The sequence below is a fragment of the Pan paniscus genome, chromosome 2, assembly GCF_029289425.2.
Source record: "Pan paniscus chromosome 2, NHGRI_mPanPan1-v2.0_pri, whole genome shotgun sequence".
Lineage (NCBI taxonomy): Eukaryota > Metazoa > Chordata > Mammalia > Primates > Hominidae > Pan > Pan paniscus.
The window spans coordinates 152,214,164-152,231,850 of NC_085926.1; the positions used below are offsets into that span (position 1 = coordinate 152,214,164).

At 36.1% G+C, this 17,687-nt stretch overlaps 1 protein-coding gene across 1 annotated transcript in view; it reads right to left on the bottom strand.

Moving 5' to 3' along the window:
- The window catches only part of DHX36 (DEAH-box helicase 36), a 50,972-nt gene that overhangs the window by 24,053 nt on the left and 9,232 nt on the right, over positions 1-17,687 (bottom strand). The window contains exons 3-11 of the mRNA XM_003826444.7: positions 17,419-17,653; positions 14,061-14,099; positions 12,119-12,289; positions 8,679-8,758; positions 7,554-7,628; positions 7,266-7,432; positions 5,791-5,872; positions 938-1,078; positions 544-646 (exon numbers count right to left, since the gene is read on the bottom strand). Of these exons, the coding sequence (XP_003826492.2) occupies positions 544-646; positions 938-1,078; positions 5,791-5,872; positions 7,266-7,432; positions 7,554-7,628; positions 8,679-8,758; positions 12,119-12,289; positions 14,061-14,099; positions 17,419-17,653 (1,093 nt within the window). The remainder of the gene's footprint in view (positions 1-543; positions 647-937; positions 1,079-5,790; positions 5,873-7,265; positions 7,433-7,553; positions 7,629-8,678; positions 8,759-12,118; positions 12,290-14,060; positions 14,100-17,418; positions 17,654-17,687) is intronic.

Genomic DNA, 17,687 nt, shown 5'->3' on the forward strand with positions numbered 1-17,687 from the left:
AAAAGTATATAAGCTTTTTTTTTTTAATTATTGTTTTTGAGAGAGTCTTGCTCTGTCACCCAGGATGGAGTACAATGGCATGATCTCGGATCACTGCAGCATCTGCCTCCTGGGTTCAAGTGATTCTCATGCTCGGCCTCCCAAGTAGCTGGGATTACAGGCCTGTGTCACCACGCCCAGTGAATTTTTGTATTTTTAGTAGAGACAGGGTTTTGCCACATTGGCCAGGCTGGTCTCGAACTCCTGGCCTCAAGTGATCCACCTGCCTTGGCCTCCCAGAGTGCTGGGATTACAGGCATGAGCCACTGCATCCAGCTAAGCTCACTTTTAAAAAATGAGATTTATAATCCATATATTTGTTTAGTCTTTTCTTCAAACAGGTCAAATGCCTAAATCTTTTGCTACTATGAGATGATTTCTAGTATCAAAAGTAATTTCTTCCAGTCTATTTCATAAGCATTTAAGAAAACTGTATTTTTCATGGCCTTGATACGTTAATAAAATTAAAATTATGTTAACTGAGGAAAGAAAAATAAAACTAACCTCTTCTTCCAAAACAATGTATCGGATGAGGGCAACAATCAAATTCAGATCAACTTTATCATCCTCCATCATTTCTATAACATCTACAGTACTTGCAGAATACCTATCAAAGTTAAACACAAAGTCATGAAATACTTAATCAAGTTTTCTGTTAACTTGCTATAAAAGCTTAAAATTAACTCAATCTGCAAATGGAGGAACATAATCTACAGATCGGAGAGAATTACTGGGGTAATTACTGCTTAAAAGTCAAATCAGCACAATATTTAGCTCGAATAAGAGACTCACAATGCTCTCCTTTAAGTACGTACAGATTCAAGAAGATGCCCCCAAGCCTCTGGCTTTTTGTTTTATTTAGCCACTGATTTCTCACCTTCAGACAAAATAAACTTACCTTCTTCGCAGTTCCCTTACATAATCTGGCCAACGTTCTTTATATATTGCTTCTTTTTCTTCTTTTTCTTGTCTATTTACATGCCCTTGCATGAAACCCCTCTTAAACTGGGATCTGTGTTCTTTTTGTTCTGGAACATACCTAAAATAAAAACATTCTTGAATATCTTCACTTTTTTGAAACTCTAGTTTTAGCTAAAATCTGTGACATTTTATATTTAGGATTTTCAAAAAGAATTCTAAAGAACATTTTCATTATGCTTTCAAGTGAATGCTAGCTAAAATATCAGTTTGTGTTCATTAACTTATAAAACCTGATATTTTGGATAAAAATCATTCTTCTTTTTTGAAGTATATAAACCTATAGATCATTTTTAGTAGTCAAAAATTTAGAAAAAGACTAAAGTAAGTAACTTTTACCTTCTATTTTAAGTTTGCTTTAGAACAAAAGTTAATATTAATGTTAAGTCCAAACCTGACTGCACATAAGAATTGAATCCCTCAGAGAGCTTGTAAAATACAGACTCCTAAATCCCATCCCTGATGATTTGGATTTGGTAGGTATGCCTTGGGTCTGTTAATCTAAGAATTTTAATTAGTGCCTGCAGGAGATTCAGATAGTGCATCCAGATCTACAGACCCACGCTAGAGAACTATTTAACTCTGCTCAGTCACACAGTTGTAGTTAATGGCAGATCCAGAATCAGTATTCAAGTCTCTCATATGTCAATTGAGTGCTGTACTATGATTCTACTACCATCCTGTAGTGATTGCTAAAACCATAGAGGGCGCATCTGGACAATAATTCTACCTATCATTGTCAGTCCTGCGAGGCACGAGGTGGGAAAAGACAAAAATGAACCCACACTTTAACCTCAAGGCGTCTCTGAGCTCAACTAGAGGATAGCATCTAGATGGAGTGGGGGAGGGGCTGGAGCATGGACTCCCAAGTCAGAATATCCTTCCTCTGCTACTGACTAGCTGTGTAACCTTAGACAAGGCATTAAACATCTGGCCTTTAGTTATCTTATTTGAGAGATTAATGTTTGTAACAGTACTGGCATGAGATTTTTAAAAATGTGATAAAGTAAAAAAAAAAAAAAAAAAAGTGATAAAGCCTCATGTATAGCAGATACCCAGAAAGTGTTAATCCCCTCCCCTATTCAGTACCTGTGACCCAGAATTCCCCTAAGTCTTCGATACATACAGAGGCACCTACCTGAGGTACGGCAACCTGAGACACAGATTGGTCCTAGTCAGCAGGATGCACCCACAGTCGGCTCCCTTTCCAGAAATTGCAAAACAGAGGTAACCTTCAATCCTCCAACCTCCAATCACAACCCTCCACATCATCTTGCCCTGTTCTTGTTCTGGTCATTGTATTTTCTTTGCTACCTCCCTTCTGTGCAGCTCTTCTTCTGGGAAGGGGACACCAGGAACTTCTGATGAAAATCTCTAACCAAGGACTACCCTCATTCAACTCTCCTCTTAGAGCTGATGAGCAGATGGCAAATGCACAGATACCATGTTTTTGCTTCAAAAGACTGCTTGGCTACAATTCCATATGCATTCCCTGACATCCAGGGAGCTTAAGAAAGCAAGTTTCCATCAGGTGCCTTCAGATTACTGATCCTCAAAACTTTGTTTTCATTGTTGCCAAGCAGTTGCCTCTTATTTTCCTGGCAAGCAATTGCTAAATGTGCCATGATAGGATGTGGGACACATGGTAAAAAGTGGAAATGAAGAGGGAGTGTACAGAAAATTTATGGCCACTGATGATAAAATCAGGACATGGAAGACCATTGCATGCTGTCTCTCTGAGGCTTTTAGTATGTTCTACCTTCTCTGATATATACATTTCCCTCTTTCCTACTTTGACTTCCACTGCTTTCCTAACTTGCCCAGTCTCTACCTAATATACATAAAACCTAATTTCCAATATACTCTTCACTTCCCTTAGACTTTATATATAATAGCTTATGTGTCTCCCTGTCTACAAATAAATTCTGAGAGCATATACCAAGTCTCTCCTTGCTTAATGCTCAGACCCTAGCACAGTGCAAGGCATAGAGTAAAGCTTAATAAATACTTGTGAAATAAATGTCTGGTCAAAACTCAGCAGATTTTTCTTCATGTAAAAATGGTTGTAGGACCTTTGCTCTCACCTTCCACTCTCACTTCCTGGTTTTCTTAAGAGAACTTTAGAGTTTTGAAAAATCTCATCCCAAGTGTTTCTACATCTATCCCCCAATCCCCTTTTTTTTGAAACGGGGTCTCCCTTTGTCACCTAGGCTGGAGTGCAGTGTTGTGATCTCCACTCACTGCAATCTCTGCCTCCCAGGCTCAAGAAATCCTCCCACCTCAGCGTCCTGAGTAGCTGGGACTATAAGCGCATGGCATCACACCCAGCTGATTTTTGTATTTTTTGTAGAGATGGGGTTTCACCACATTGCCCAGACTGGTCTTGAACTGCTGGGCTCAAGCGATCTGCCCCGCCTCTGCCTACCAAAGCATTGGGATTACAGACATGAGCCACCATGCCTGGCTACCCTTTTTTTCATTCAGATTTACCGTAGGTCAGGCACTGTGCTATGTACTAGTTACTAAAATAAACAAGACAAAATCCTGGACCCCGAAAAGTTTGAAATCTAGTGCAAGAGGCAAATATAGAGATACACTATACAACAAATAACATAAGGGTTATAAGAGATATGATACAAGTGGTATAGGAATACAGATGAGAAAGAACTAAAGGTCGGGCGCGGTGGCTCACACCTGTAATCCCAGCACTTTGGGAGGCCGAGGTGGGCGGATCATGAGGTCAAGAGATCGAGACCATCCTGGCCAACATGGTGAAACCCCATCTCTACTAAAAATGCAAAAATTAGCTGGGCATGGTGGCATGCACCTGTAGTCCCAGCTACTCGGGAGGCTGAGGCAGGAGAATTGCTTGAACCTGGGAGGCGGAGGTTGCAGTGAGCAGAGATCACGCCACTGCACTCCAGCATGGCGACAGAATGAGACTGTCTCAAAAAAAAAAAAAAAACAGAAAGAAAGAAAGAATTCAAGTCTGTGAGAGGTACTAGGGAAGGCTTAACGAGCAATGAAGCTGGGATTTTTCTTATATAATCAATAGTTTACACATGAAAGGATGGAGAAGATGGCATATAAAGGTCTAAGAGGAAGAAAAACGTAACAGGGCAAATTCATGAATGAGAGGGCATGGCATGCTAAATACACTATTATGGAATGGTATACTCAGCACAAACAGGCCACAGGACACATGACTGGGAAATGAGGCTAGAAAAGAAGACGGGGACACACTGTAAAGGGCCTTGGAATGACCAGCTAAGGAATTTGAACCTGATCCTATCGGGCTGTGCTTCTCAGGCTTTTTCCCATCAAAGAATACAAATACAATTCTACACAAGCTCCTGGAGAAGTCTGCTAGCAGCAAAAGGCCAGTGGTCAGAATGCTGGGGGAATCAGTAACTTGGGCATACCAGTTGAGGTGCTCTGTTATAGCCATGGCAAACCAAAAAAGGTTCTCAACAGTTTGTTAAAGAGATATCACATATGCAAGGAGCTTGCCCAGGAGAAGAAAGCTCACATGAACAAATTGTTTTTAGGAAAATATATGGCAGCAATCCTAAGAGTGAAGAACATAGTACCAAAAGAGGAACTATTGTATTAGCACAGGGGAGATAGTAAGGACCTTAGCAAAGAAATAAAAATGAGAAGGCATGTTCAAGAAGAAAGTTCCCAGAGTTTGTGTGTGTTTGAAGACAGTACAAAATGACTTGGATTAACTTGGTTACTCACTGTGTAAAACAGTTGCCATACCCTGGTACATAACTGCCTGATACACACTAACTTTTTGATTTATAGGTCAGAAAACTAAGTGGAGGATAATTATTAACCATTATAAAGTACGCTGGGCAAGACACATTGTTTTATTTTTTTGGTGGGAGAATATAAGATAATGATTTAGGCTTGAGAAATGTTAGGTTCAAGGCATCTGTGGTACTAGAATACTATTGAGCAGAAAGCCAGTTCGAAGATCAGGAGAAGCTTCAGTTCTGAAGCTATACTACTGAAAGCTGTGAAAATACAGAACTACAGTCAGGGATATAAACAGGTTTGCACAGTGAAAACATAAATGATTGAGAAGACTGGGGGAAATTATATTTAAAGGTTCGGCAATGGAAGCCAACAAAGGAAAGTGAAAATCAGGCAGGAGAACCAGCAAAAGGGTTCAAACACTAAAGACAAAGGTTCCCAAACTTTGCTGCCCAGGAATCTTCAAAAAAACACTGACACCAGCCAGGCGTGGTGGCTCACACCTGTAATCCCAGGACTTTGGGATGCTGAGGCAGGCAAATCACTTGAGGTCAGGAGTTTGAGACCAGCCTGGCCAACACGGTGAAACTAGTTTCTACTAAAAATACAAAAATTAGCTGGGCATGGTGGCACACACCTGTAATCCCAGTTACTTGGGAGGCTGAGGTGGGAGAATCACTTCAACCTGGAAGGCGGAGGTTGCCATGAGCGGAGATAGCTCCACTGCACTCTAGGCTAGGCGACAGAGAGAGACTCTGTCTCAATTAAAAAAAACCACGGATGCCTGGCTACTACCTCAGACACTGTAATGTAATTTAGGTAGGGAGTATAAATCAGGCATCTGGATTTTAAAAAGCTCCAGGCAATTTTAATGTGCAGCCAAGTGTGGCTAATTCCCAGAAAAATGTTTTACAAGGAAATAGTCAATGATGGGTTTCTGAGACTAAAGTTTGACATGAGAAAAGTGATATATTAGTACTTTCTAATGTTTCTTATTTCCTAATGTTTACTTACCTTATTTTTTCAATTACATCTTCCAAAAGATATTCCACAACCGGAAAGGTAAAACCAGGTATATGTATCATTGGACAGTTACCTATTACGGCAGACAAAATATAAGCATAAATTTGTACTCAAATGTTAAAAACATTAATATACTGTAAATAGGACAATGACTCTATTACTTACTATTAATTCCAGAAAATGGTCCTATAGCTTTTACAATTCTACCCTATTTTTCCACATCTACTTTAATAAAAAACAGCAGTCTAGTCTTCACTCAATACCATTTTACTGCTACCAAACTGTACACACATCTCACAGTTCTACAAAATAACACAGAATATCAAAGAATAGAGTTTTAAGCTGAACTCAAAATCCATTAGTTAGAAGTCTATTTTCTCTTCATCATTAACCCAGATGGTGCCATAATAGAATATCCAGAATATCAAAGTTTTACTGAATTCTAGATAAGCATTACTACTTGTAGCACCCGGAATTAGCGGAGAAAGGTAATCAAAACAAAACCTAAACAAATAGATTGTTACTATTTCAAAATTACTAATAAAAAAATCACTTCGGTACTGTTATTTAAATGCTCTTTACATTTCATAACAAGCGAAACAAGCAGTACACACTGTAAAAAGCAAACATCACATCAGAGGTCAAAATACCTAAGTAGGTATCACTGCTCTACCCATGATGTGCACACATTTGAGCAAAGTACTCAATGTTAGTTCTAGAAGTCTCATTTAAAAATAACAATAATAACACCTACCCCAACTAATCTTACATGGTTTTCAGTATTAACTGGGATGTATTTTAAAGGACTTTTAAAAAGCTGATGACAAGAACATTTATTAAACATAAATATATTACATTGTAATTCCCTCCCTTTCCCCCTCCTTCCTTCACAAGTATAAGCAGGAAAGACAGTGAGGATTAATTTTAAAAGAATGTGCTTTTGCAGCTGGTCCAATCTAGCTTCAGCTTGGGAAACCTACTTAACTGCTCTGAGGCTGCTTTCTCATCTGTAAAAATGTGAATGATAATAGCACCTACCTCATAAAGTGTTATAAAGACTAAGGAAGACAAAGTGGCAAATATATTACCTGGAACATTGAAGGTGTTCCATAAGTGGTCACTAGCAGTATTAGCAGCAAACTGCCACCCTAACCTGTGATAAAAGCCACAGAAAAACGACAGAAAGAAGTTTATAAAATTATGCAAATCTGTGGTTTGACTTCAATGATGCCATCTTAATTGTGTGGTGGTAGCAACAAGAAACTACCTGTCCTCACTATGAGAGATGATGCCACCATTTAAAAATAGACCCAATTGTCTAATCCATGAAACTGGAGGGTAGAATAATATTAAAATAAAATTAATAGCTAAACATTCATTTTGACTACTCTTTACCTAGTACCATATTAATTTTTTTAATTTTTTCTAGTACCTTTTCTAATGTAATAACGATACATTTTACTCACCAAAATATTCTGAAAACTTTTCTGCATTCAATGTTGCACTCATCAATATTACTTTCAAGTCAGATCGAAAATTGAGAAGGTCTTTAACAACAGTCATTAAAACATCTGACTGCAGATTTCTTTCATGGATTTCATCAAGTACGATATGACTAACACTGGACAAATACCTAAGGCAGAAGTGTGAAGTACAAAATTTTAAAACCATTTTTCTTTAACAACTAGTAAAATCCAATTTAATAATTACATCTTTTGATAATACTTATATTTCCTTAATTGAAACATACTCACGGGTCTGACTGGAGCCACTGAAGGATGATTCCTGTTGTACAGTATAAGATAGAACCCTGTTTCCTTGGCAACCGACTGTGAATGAAAGACATGAATTAATAAGCCTTGGTTTTCTCTTCTAATAATTAACTACCACAAAGGTTTATATCTTCAATTTTAGAAATGCTTTCAGTTTTAATGAAAATCTTCACACTTAATTTTTTACTTATAAGAACACCTACCACAATGGGGTAATGGGAAATACTTCAAGTTCATTATACATTATCTTTGCTGTCATTGATATAATGTTAATTTCTTTTATAAGATACGACCATTCACATTCAGACAACAACTGAATTACTTATGGGGCCTAAATATTTGGTTCGTAATTGGAAAGCTCATTTGAAAAGGCAAATGTGTCAGGCATGGTGGCTCAGGCTTGTAATCTCAACACTTTGAGGCCAAGATGGGAGGGTTGCTTGAGCCCAGGAGCTCAAGACCAGCCTGGGCAACACAGCGAGATCCAGGCTCGAAAAGTAAAAAAATTAGCCAGTTGTGGTGGTGTCCGCCAGTAGGCCCAGCTACTTGAGAGGCTGAGGTGGGAGGACTGCTTAAGCACAGGAGTCTTCGGCTGCAGTGAGTTGACTGCACCACTGCACTTCAGCCAGAGCAACAGAGTGAGAACCTATCTCTAAAAAACATTAAGTAAATTAAAACATAAAAAGGCAAATGGAGTCCTAAGCTCCAGAAAAGGACCAACTATGTACTGCACAGTGGAGTTGGATAGGGGGTTAAGATATCAAAATCAATAAAAAGTCAGTTGGAAGTATATGGAGGTGGTACTGAAAGGTATAGAACACAATCTTTTCAGAGAGAGTAATGGTCTACTAATCTACGTCCAGGAAAAATGTTTATTTTTCTAATCATTCCAAATATAAAAGCATCATTTTAAAAAGGCAATACAAGTCTGATGTGGGGTTAAAAGATAAATTTGTGGCAGCAAGCCATCTACGCTGCAGTTACTTTAAATGGTAATTGTAATAGTAATAACCATCACAAAAATGGGGAAAATATCCTTTCTTTTGAATCTCCAGCTTCAAAGTTTCACTAAAATCTGCCTGTATATAAGAAGTGAACATTTCTTACCTCTGGAGACGAATTTGATATCCAGTACTATTACCACTGCCACAAGACTCTGCCCTTTCTGCAGCTACTCTTTCCGCAACCTTTAATTCAAATAAAACATAAAGAGAATATAATTTCCTTTAGAACAAATATCCTGAATGTCCATGAAAATCTAGGACTGTTGAAAAATTGTTCTTCAGATTTCTAAATGAGTTAAAAAAATAGATATTAAAATCTGAGGTATCTAAAACAGTGTGTGCCTCTCTTAAGAGCTGTTTATTTTTCATTTCCTCTTATAAAGTCTTTTAAGGCCAAGTTCTCTCATCACTAGTTTCAAAGTGCCTTTCTATAGCATCCTCTCATTAATTTATACTTTTCTGGTCTTTTCTAAGAGTTGTAAATCAAGATCTAAACTTGTAGAAGTTATGTGTAATTTGAAAGTAATTACATATTGATACTCTTCCCTTGTGTTTTTGTTTGTGGTAGGGACTGGTGTTGAATTTCTAGTTCTTGGTCATGTTTTGAAAGTTATGACTGCCAAAAATAAGATTTGGAAAGATGAAATGTTATAATCTAATACTGATTTGTATAACTAAAAGTAACCAACAGTTAATTCTGTGACAGAACAGTGATAATAAGGTATTAGAAATAGAAAATGGCATAATTTGTAAGAAATAATACTTTACAAGTAAAACGTTCCAATAAGTATATCTAGTATACACTGACAGACCACATTAACCTGTCTACTCAAATTCCATCAGATGGTGGAAAAAAGAAGAGAAAAATTACCTACTTAGCATTTCTTCCTACTATCAGCATATACAGTAACTGCTATATATTAGTGAAAATATTTAAGTCTAGCTACAAAAGTGTGTTATGACAAAAGTGGTTTATTTTTCACCATTCTGTAATTTTATGCAATTTCCTGGAATATAGTCCCCATAAAAGGGTGAAGACTACCTAAAACTGAAACTACTAGAAGAAAACCTAGGGAAAAACTCCTTTGGACATTGGTCTAGGCAAAGAATTTATGACTAAGACCTCAAAAGCACAGGCGACAAAAATAAAAATAGACAAATGGGAATTAACTAAGAAGTTTCTACACAACAAAAGAAATAATCAACAGAGTAAACAGATAATTTCCAGAACGGAAGAAAATATGTGCAAACTATTCATCCAGCAGTGGACAAATACCCAGTATATACAAGAAACTCAAACAACAACAATAAAAGACAAATCATCCCCTTAAAAGGAGGGCAAAAGACAAGAACAGACATTTTTCAAAAGAAGATATACAAATGACTAACAGGTATATGAAAAATGCACAACATCACTAATCATCAGAGAAATGCAAATTAAAACCACAATGAGATATCATCTTACCCCAGTCAAAATGGCTACTATTAAAGAGTCAAAAAATAATAGATCTTGGCCAGGACATGGATAAAAGAGAACTCTTACATACTGTTGGTAGGAATGCAAATTAGCACAGCCTCTATAGAAAACAGTATGGAGATTGCTCAAAGAACTAAAAATAGAGCTATCATTTGATCCAGCAATCCCACTGCTGGGTTTCTACCCAAAGGAAAAGAAATCAATGTGTCAAAAAAAAAAAAAAAACCTGTCTTGCATGTTTATCACAGTACTATTCATAACAGTAAAGATATGGAATCAATCTAAGTGCTCATCAATGGATGACTGGATAAGGAAAATGTGGTGTATATATATACCACAATGGAATACTATTTAGCTGTAAGAGTGAAATCATGTCGAAATAGACACAAAAAGACAAAATATCATATTTCACATAAGTGGGTGCTAAAAACCAGGTATATGTGGACATAGAGTGTGGAATGGCAAACGATGGAGACTCAGAAGAGAAGACAGGAGGAGGACAGATGATGAGAAATTACTTAATGGGTACAATGTATATGATGTGGGTGATGGACAACCTAGAAGCTCTCACTTAACCACTACACAACCTATGCATGTAACAAAATTGCACTTGTATCCCATAAATTTACACACTTCTTTTTAAAAAGGGGTGAAGTCTACTGCTCTTTCTTTATAGTACTTCTTAGAAACCAAAGCTTAAAACATATACTGTATTTACTGCCAAGTGCTGTCATAATTGGTAATGTTTTTAACCACAGATTCTATATTAAATGACTTAGACATGTGATAAACAGCACTGCCATAAAACCAAAGACAAACACAAATCTTTATAATTTATACACAGAATTATATAGCATAAATAAATTCGCTATGCACACTGAAATATGACAAGAAACCCCAAACACCTTTAAAAAATATATAACTCACATATTTAACTAGGTCATCTAACTAAAAACGACGACGACAACAAAATCAATGTACAGGCTGGGTATTCCTTAGCCAAAATGATCAGGACCAGAAGTGTTTCCGGTTTTTATTTTGGAATATGTGCATTATACTTGCCCTTGTTAAACATCCCAAATCTGAAAATTCAAAATGTGAAATGCTCTAGTGAGCATTTCCATTTTGCTACTCAAACAGTTCTGGATTTGGGAGCATTCTGGATTTCGTATAGTCAACCTGAACTAACAGTTAGTTATAAACTGTTACTTAAGTATGCCTTCCCAAAATTTTGGACTTGACAAACCAGAAACAATACCTTATTTTTCCTCATAAATTTCCTCTTACTGAGTAGCTGCATTCAAAAATGACTGACTATGGCCGGACACAGAGGCTTATGCCTGTAATCCCAGCACTCTGGGAGGCTGAAGTGGGCAGATCGCTTGAGCCCAGTAGTTCGAGACCAGCATGGGCAACATGGCAAAACCCCATCTCTACAAAAAATACAAATATTAGCCAGGTATGGTAGCACATGCCTATAGTACCACCTACTTGGGGGGCGGAGGCAGGAGGATCACTTGAACCCTAGAGGTTGAGGCTGCACTGAGCCGTGTTATCACCACTGCACTCCAGCTTAAGTGACAAAATAAGACCCTGTCTCAAAAAATAAATAAATAAATCACTGACTACAGAAATGCAGCTTAAAAAAAAAAACAAGGTTTCCCACTTTCACCACCATTCAGTGTATTTACATACTCAAAAAATGACAGAAGTAAAAAAAAAAAATTAAATAAACCAAGTAGTAAAATTTAAAGAATCAAATGATGGAGATTATTTGAAGCTTGTAATCAATTCTATAAATATTTTATCTATTTCATTCTTGTGAACACATACTGAAATTTGCCTGGATATAAATTTTATCTTGAATTCATAAATATCTATTATCTGTTAAGAGAGAGGTTACTCAATTTTTTGGGCTTTATTATTAAACATGTTAAGCAACTATTTGCTTTCACAGTCACCAATCCTAAGCCTAATGAAGAATCACTCCACACCTTCAGAATCAGTAGGTTCTAGCAAGATTACTTTTAAAAAGACAATTTTTAATAAGTTAAGAGATTACTTACTGAAATGGCACTAATTCTTCTTGGCTGAGTACAAACTATCCTGCAAGCAGATCCTTTTCCTCTTTCAATGTAGTTATCCAAAATGAACTGAGTAACTTGAGTGGTTTTGCCACAACCAGTTTCACCACTTATTACTGTTACCTGATGGTTATCAATTAAATGTACCAATTCCTATTTCAAAAGGGAAAATAAAGAATATCACATGTTGACTAAGTCTGAAAAAAGATATTAATCAAAATTCGACCAAACTGAAGATAGTTATTTTTAACAAACATATTAATGCTTTCTAAATTTTGCCATATCCAATACTGGCAGTTTGGATATCTGGATCTACCAACCTGCAAGAGATAAGTGCACCAAATTATAAAGAACAAAGCCAAAGCACTGTTAAAGAAAAACATATTGACATAAACAAGAAGAGACAGCTTATAAGTTCCATGGAGAAGAATTAAAATAATGTTGATATGTGGGGCTACTGAGTACAGAAGCAAACTCCTGGCCTAAACAACTATTGAGGACATTACAAATTTATATAATTCACAAATATGGCTTTGTCTGCAGAACAAGTTTTGTATGCCATTTTAGGAGCAAGGAAGAGAATATTGTATTTTAAAATTACTTCCTTTCAAATAATTAAAATAAAGTCATTGAATATCTAAACCAAAGCTATCTAGAAAACCTCATATTTGGGTTTCATTCTTCCTCAAAATTGTATACATTAATATTTTTAATAATAATATTCACTGTATAAACGAAGTCATCTTACTACCTCAAAGGGATGTTAGGGATTATTTTTATGTATAAAACAATTTAACTTGAAAACCTACCTTTTAAAAATTCCCCACTTAGGCCGGGCATGGTGGCTCATGCCTATAATCCCAGCACTTTGGGAGGCTGAGGTAGGCGGATCATGAGGTCAGGAGATTGAGACCATCCTGGCCAACATGGTGAAACCCCATCTCTACTAAAAACACAAAAATTAGCTGGGCGTGGTGGGTGCCTGTAACCCCAGCTACTCGGGAAGCTGAGGCAGGAGGATCGCTTGAACCCGGGAGTCGGGAGTTTGCAGTAAGCCGAGATTGCGCCACTGCACTCCAGCCTGGCGACAGAGCAAGACTCCCTCTCAAAAAAAAAAAAAAATATATATATATGTGTATATATGTATATACACATATATATATTCCCCACTTATTCTAACACTATACATACATAGATGTGTATATATCAGAAAAAGTTTTAAGTTTGAACACTGAAATTATAGCTGGTAAATACTGAGAAGTGAAATGTGATTCATCCAATCAGAAGTTTATTTACTGGAAGTCTTTAGAATGCCAGGCACTGTTCTGAGTCAGGAGACACAGAGTGAACAAAACAAATCCTATCCTCAAGAACTTACACTGGCCTGGGAGGGGAAGACAAACAGATGTCAGGTGGTAACAAGTGCTATGAAAAGTAAAAAATAAAGTAAAATAAAATAAAATAAGGTTGAGAAAATAGAGAAGGATGAGAGATCCTATTATTCTACATAGGGTAATCATATGTTAAGATATAGTGTAATAAATTAAAATTAACTGTATTTTTAGTAGTACTTTTTTTGTACATTGATTTTAATTAATACAATAATTTGTACATTATTTTTAACTGAAGTATTTGGTCTTGACTTAACTGCAAGGTATTTATCCAAACTAACTTATAGGAGGAAATTTTACTTTTTAAATTTCAAAGATTTCAATTATGGACAAAAACAGGAGCAAACATGAGGAAAATTGTTTATGAACCTTTTTTTCTTTTTGTCCTTAATTCAAAAGAATAAAATTAACTTCCAATACTATCCTGTAAAAGAAAGTTCATTAATTTACATTTTTTCTTGATATAGAGCTTTAAAAAAAAATTGTGTATTTAATTTGCAAATCAAATTAAATAGTGGAAAAAAGCACTTTACCTTTTGCATTCCATACGAAGGCAGCTTTTCTCTGAAATGCTGAAATTTAAAAAAAGTTTTAAATTTTCACAGAAGATATGTAATCAAATTATAATCATGGTATTTAGGATACATCACAGGGTAAATTCGCTAGAATCCGAAAGTATTTTTATTATCTCATGGCTTGTGTAAAAACATTATAAAGAATAATTTACCAATTCCTTTTATGTCTGAAACATTCAAAACCAGAACTCCATTACATCCAGCAAAATAGAGACAATGCTCTAAGTCAGTGGCAGTAAAATGAAATCGAATCTGTCCTCTAACAGTATTCTAATGATTGCTAAATTACTTTCACTATTTTTCAATATGTTTTATATATTCATCTTAGATTTGATTTCTACATTATGTTTTTCCCACCCAACAGTGCACTATTTACTAATACATTAAGTACTGGAGCAGATTCAAAAATTTCAGGATATACTTGCCTTTCAGTGTAAGAGAAAACTTAAAACAAGTAATATCTGCAGTCAGAAAATCTGGTACTGCCATTTTAGAGCTGTGATCTCAGTTAAGTCAAACTTAAAGTATGAATGCCTCAAAGATTTTATCTCATACGGTTGCCCCAAGATCTAAATGAAAAACCTTTATATAAAAAGCAAATACCAGTTTCTGAAACATATAAGCTACTCAATGAATTTCAAATGTGTTAAATTACAATTAGAATACTACAAAAGGAATGACTATTTTTCCTATATTTATGTGACAATTTCTTCCTAATTTTGAAAACTTTTATGGAACTCTATACCCGTATTACATAAAAACATTTAAGAAGCAGTCCTGTAGTTTACATTCAACTAGGTACATATAATGTAAAAAAAAAATTTCAGTGGCATAAAAATAAAGTCAGCTTTAACAAACACCCTTTATTAAGATGGAAAAAACTGGCTGGGCGTGGTGGCTCACGCCTGTAATCCCAGCACTTTGGGAGGCCGAGGCAGGCAGATCATGAGGTCAGGAGTTTGAGACCAGCCTGGCCAGCAAGGTGAAATCCCGTCTCTACTAAAAATACAAAAAGTTAGCTGGGCATAGTGGCACACGCCTGTAGTCCCAGCTACTTGGGAGGTTAAGGCAGGAGAACTGGTGGAGGTTGTGGTGAGCCGAGATCGTGCCACGGCACTCCAGCCTGGGTGACAGAGCAAGACTCCATCTCAAAAAAAAAAAAGGAAATAATTAAAAAATATATATATATATAATTAATAAATAAAGAACTGTCTTTGGTAATCTAGTATTATATTATTGCCATGTTTGTTATGGTCAGGTAATTCTTACCAATACCATAAAAATAACAGTCAATGTGAAGACTGAAATGAATTCTAGTCATTTAAAATAACAAAAGCTACCACACTTATCTTACCTTGTAATAACTTACTTATCTTGTAATAATTTTTAAATTATCTAAAAACTATTTTTAATGACGTAAGTATTAACACCCCAGGTAGTCAAATGTTACCATCTTAATACATAATTATACACAAGCTATCCCACTGCATTTCAAACTGGCATTAATCGTATTTGCTTTATACATGTAAATGCCGCTGGAAAGAGAGGTATAGTCCAATATTCTTTCCCAAGGCAGCCAAAGTTTCTACTTTGTTAACTTTTGACCATAACAAAGATGTGAGATAATTCAACTATAAGCTCTCTGAGGACAGGAAATATCTTATTACTCTTCAAAAACAGTAATAAGCATAACTGGCTGGTGTGGCTCACTCCCATAATTACAGAATTTGGGGAGGTGGAGGTAGGAGGATTGCTTGAGCCCAGGAGTTCAAGACCAGCCTGGGCAACAAAGCAAAACCCTGTCTCTACAAAAAATACAAAAATTAACCAGGCGTACTGGCACATGCCTGTAGTCCCAGCTACTCAGGAGGCTAAGGTGGAAGGATCACTTGAGCCCAGGAGGTCGAGGCTGCAGTGAGCCATGATGGCACCACTGTACTCTAGCCTGGGTGACAGAGTGAGACCCTGTCTTAAATATATATATACACATACACGCACACATATATAGCACAGTAACTGGCATCCAGTAAGTAGAAAATTAATGTTTATTAAAGAACATAAAGAAAAAATATTGCACATGCTAAAAATGATTAAAAGGCTGAGTTGTTAAACACAGCTGAATTTTAGATCTGATTCTGTTATGAGCTATGCAACCTTAGGTAGGTCACTTAAATCTTTTTCCTCATCTACAACAGACATGTAGTCTCTTATTCAAGGATGTTGAGAAGCTTAAATAATATAGTACACATGAAGCATTTATGACAACATATGGGAAATAGGAAGACCACCAACTTTTTAAATGTTTTACACATTTTTCTTTCTCTGAACTAGATCAATCACCCATCTTTAGTATATGAGTTCTGTCCATCATATACAGCAAAGAGAAAGACACTAATTCTTCTTGTTAAGGCTGTTAAAGCAGCTCTTCTCAACCAGAAGATTCTGAATTAATTCATCCTGAAATTTCCTCCATTTTCAAATCACATTTTTACCCAACAGGCATCAAAGAGCTACACAATTTGGCCCTGGACAACCTCAGCTTATCTATTCTAATACGGAAATCCAACTGTCATCAGTAACAGTCAATGGATCCTTTCTTTCCTATTAAGGAAATTCAGCTTTCATCAGTGAGCCAAGGGATCCTTTCTTTCCTATAGGAGGTGCTATATCCTTCCTTTATCAAAGGATATGGCCCTCAGAGTTTCCTCAGTAATTTCTCTTAAACATATACATACATACATGAGACCACTTTATTACATCTCTAGAACACCCACAAATCACACAATTTTATGTTTTAACTGAAAGGGACCTTAAAATATCTTGCCTAGCATAGAAAGAAAATATCAGAATTCAGGAGATCTCAGGTGTTGTGATAGTCCTGTATTTAAAATGTTAGTGAACAAAGCACATCACATAATTTTTGAAATATTTAATTTTATCATCTATAAAAAGAAGGAGATGTATTAAGTAATCTGGAACAAGCTTTACAATTTTAACTGCCTTTACTGCACATGGCACCTCACTAAACTGGCCTAGAAAAGCTGAAGAGTAAGTTTTTTTTTCATTGGCACTAGCATTTCTCAAACATTTCTTCTCACCACATAAGCTTCTGTGGATGAGATAGGATACTGTAGGTTATGTGTAACTTCCATTCCCACTGCTTTTCTCTACCATTCGAAAAGAAATTAATTCCCACAGAGGATGTCTTGTTGAGGATCTCACTGATCTATGCCATGCAGCTACCTCTAACCATACATACATTTTTATCAAGTGTAAGAAAAAAATGACAAAATATTTTTTGACATCTTTCTACTACCTGCATTTCAATATACCGAAGGTCATTTTTTTTCTTTTGTAAATCTTCCAATAATTTTTGGTCTAAAGTTCCATCTGGTTCATTTTCTTGCAAGAGATACTCAGAATCTCGGTCAATATATGATCTGTTCCTGATTCTAAACATTTTTTTTTCTTGGTTTATCAACTTCTTTTCCTGGATGTCAAGTCTGTTCTCTGAGCGTGGTGTGTTCTTAGTAGAAACTTCAGTACCGTATCTGTTTTGACAAAATAAGAAAGGAAGAAAGGTCA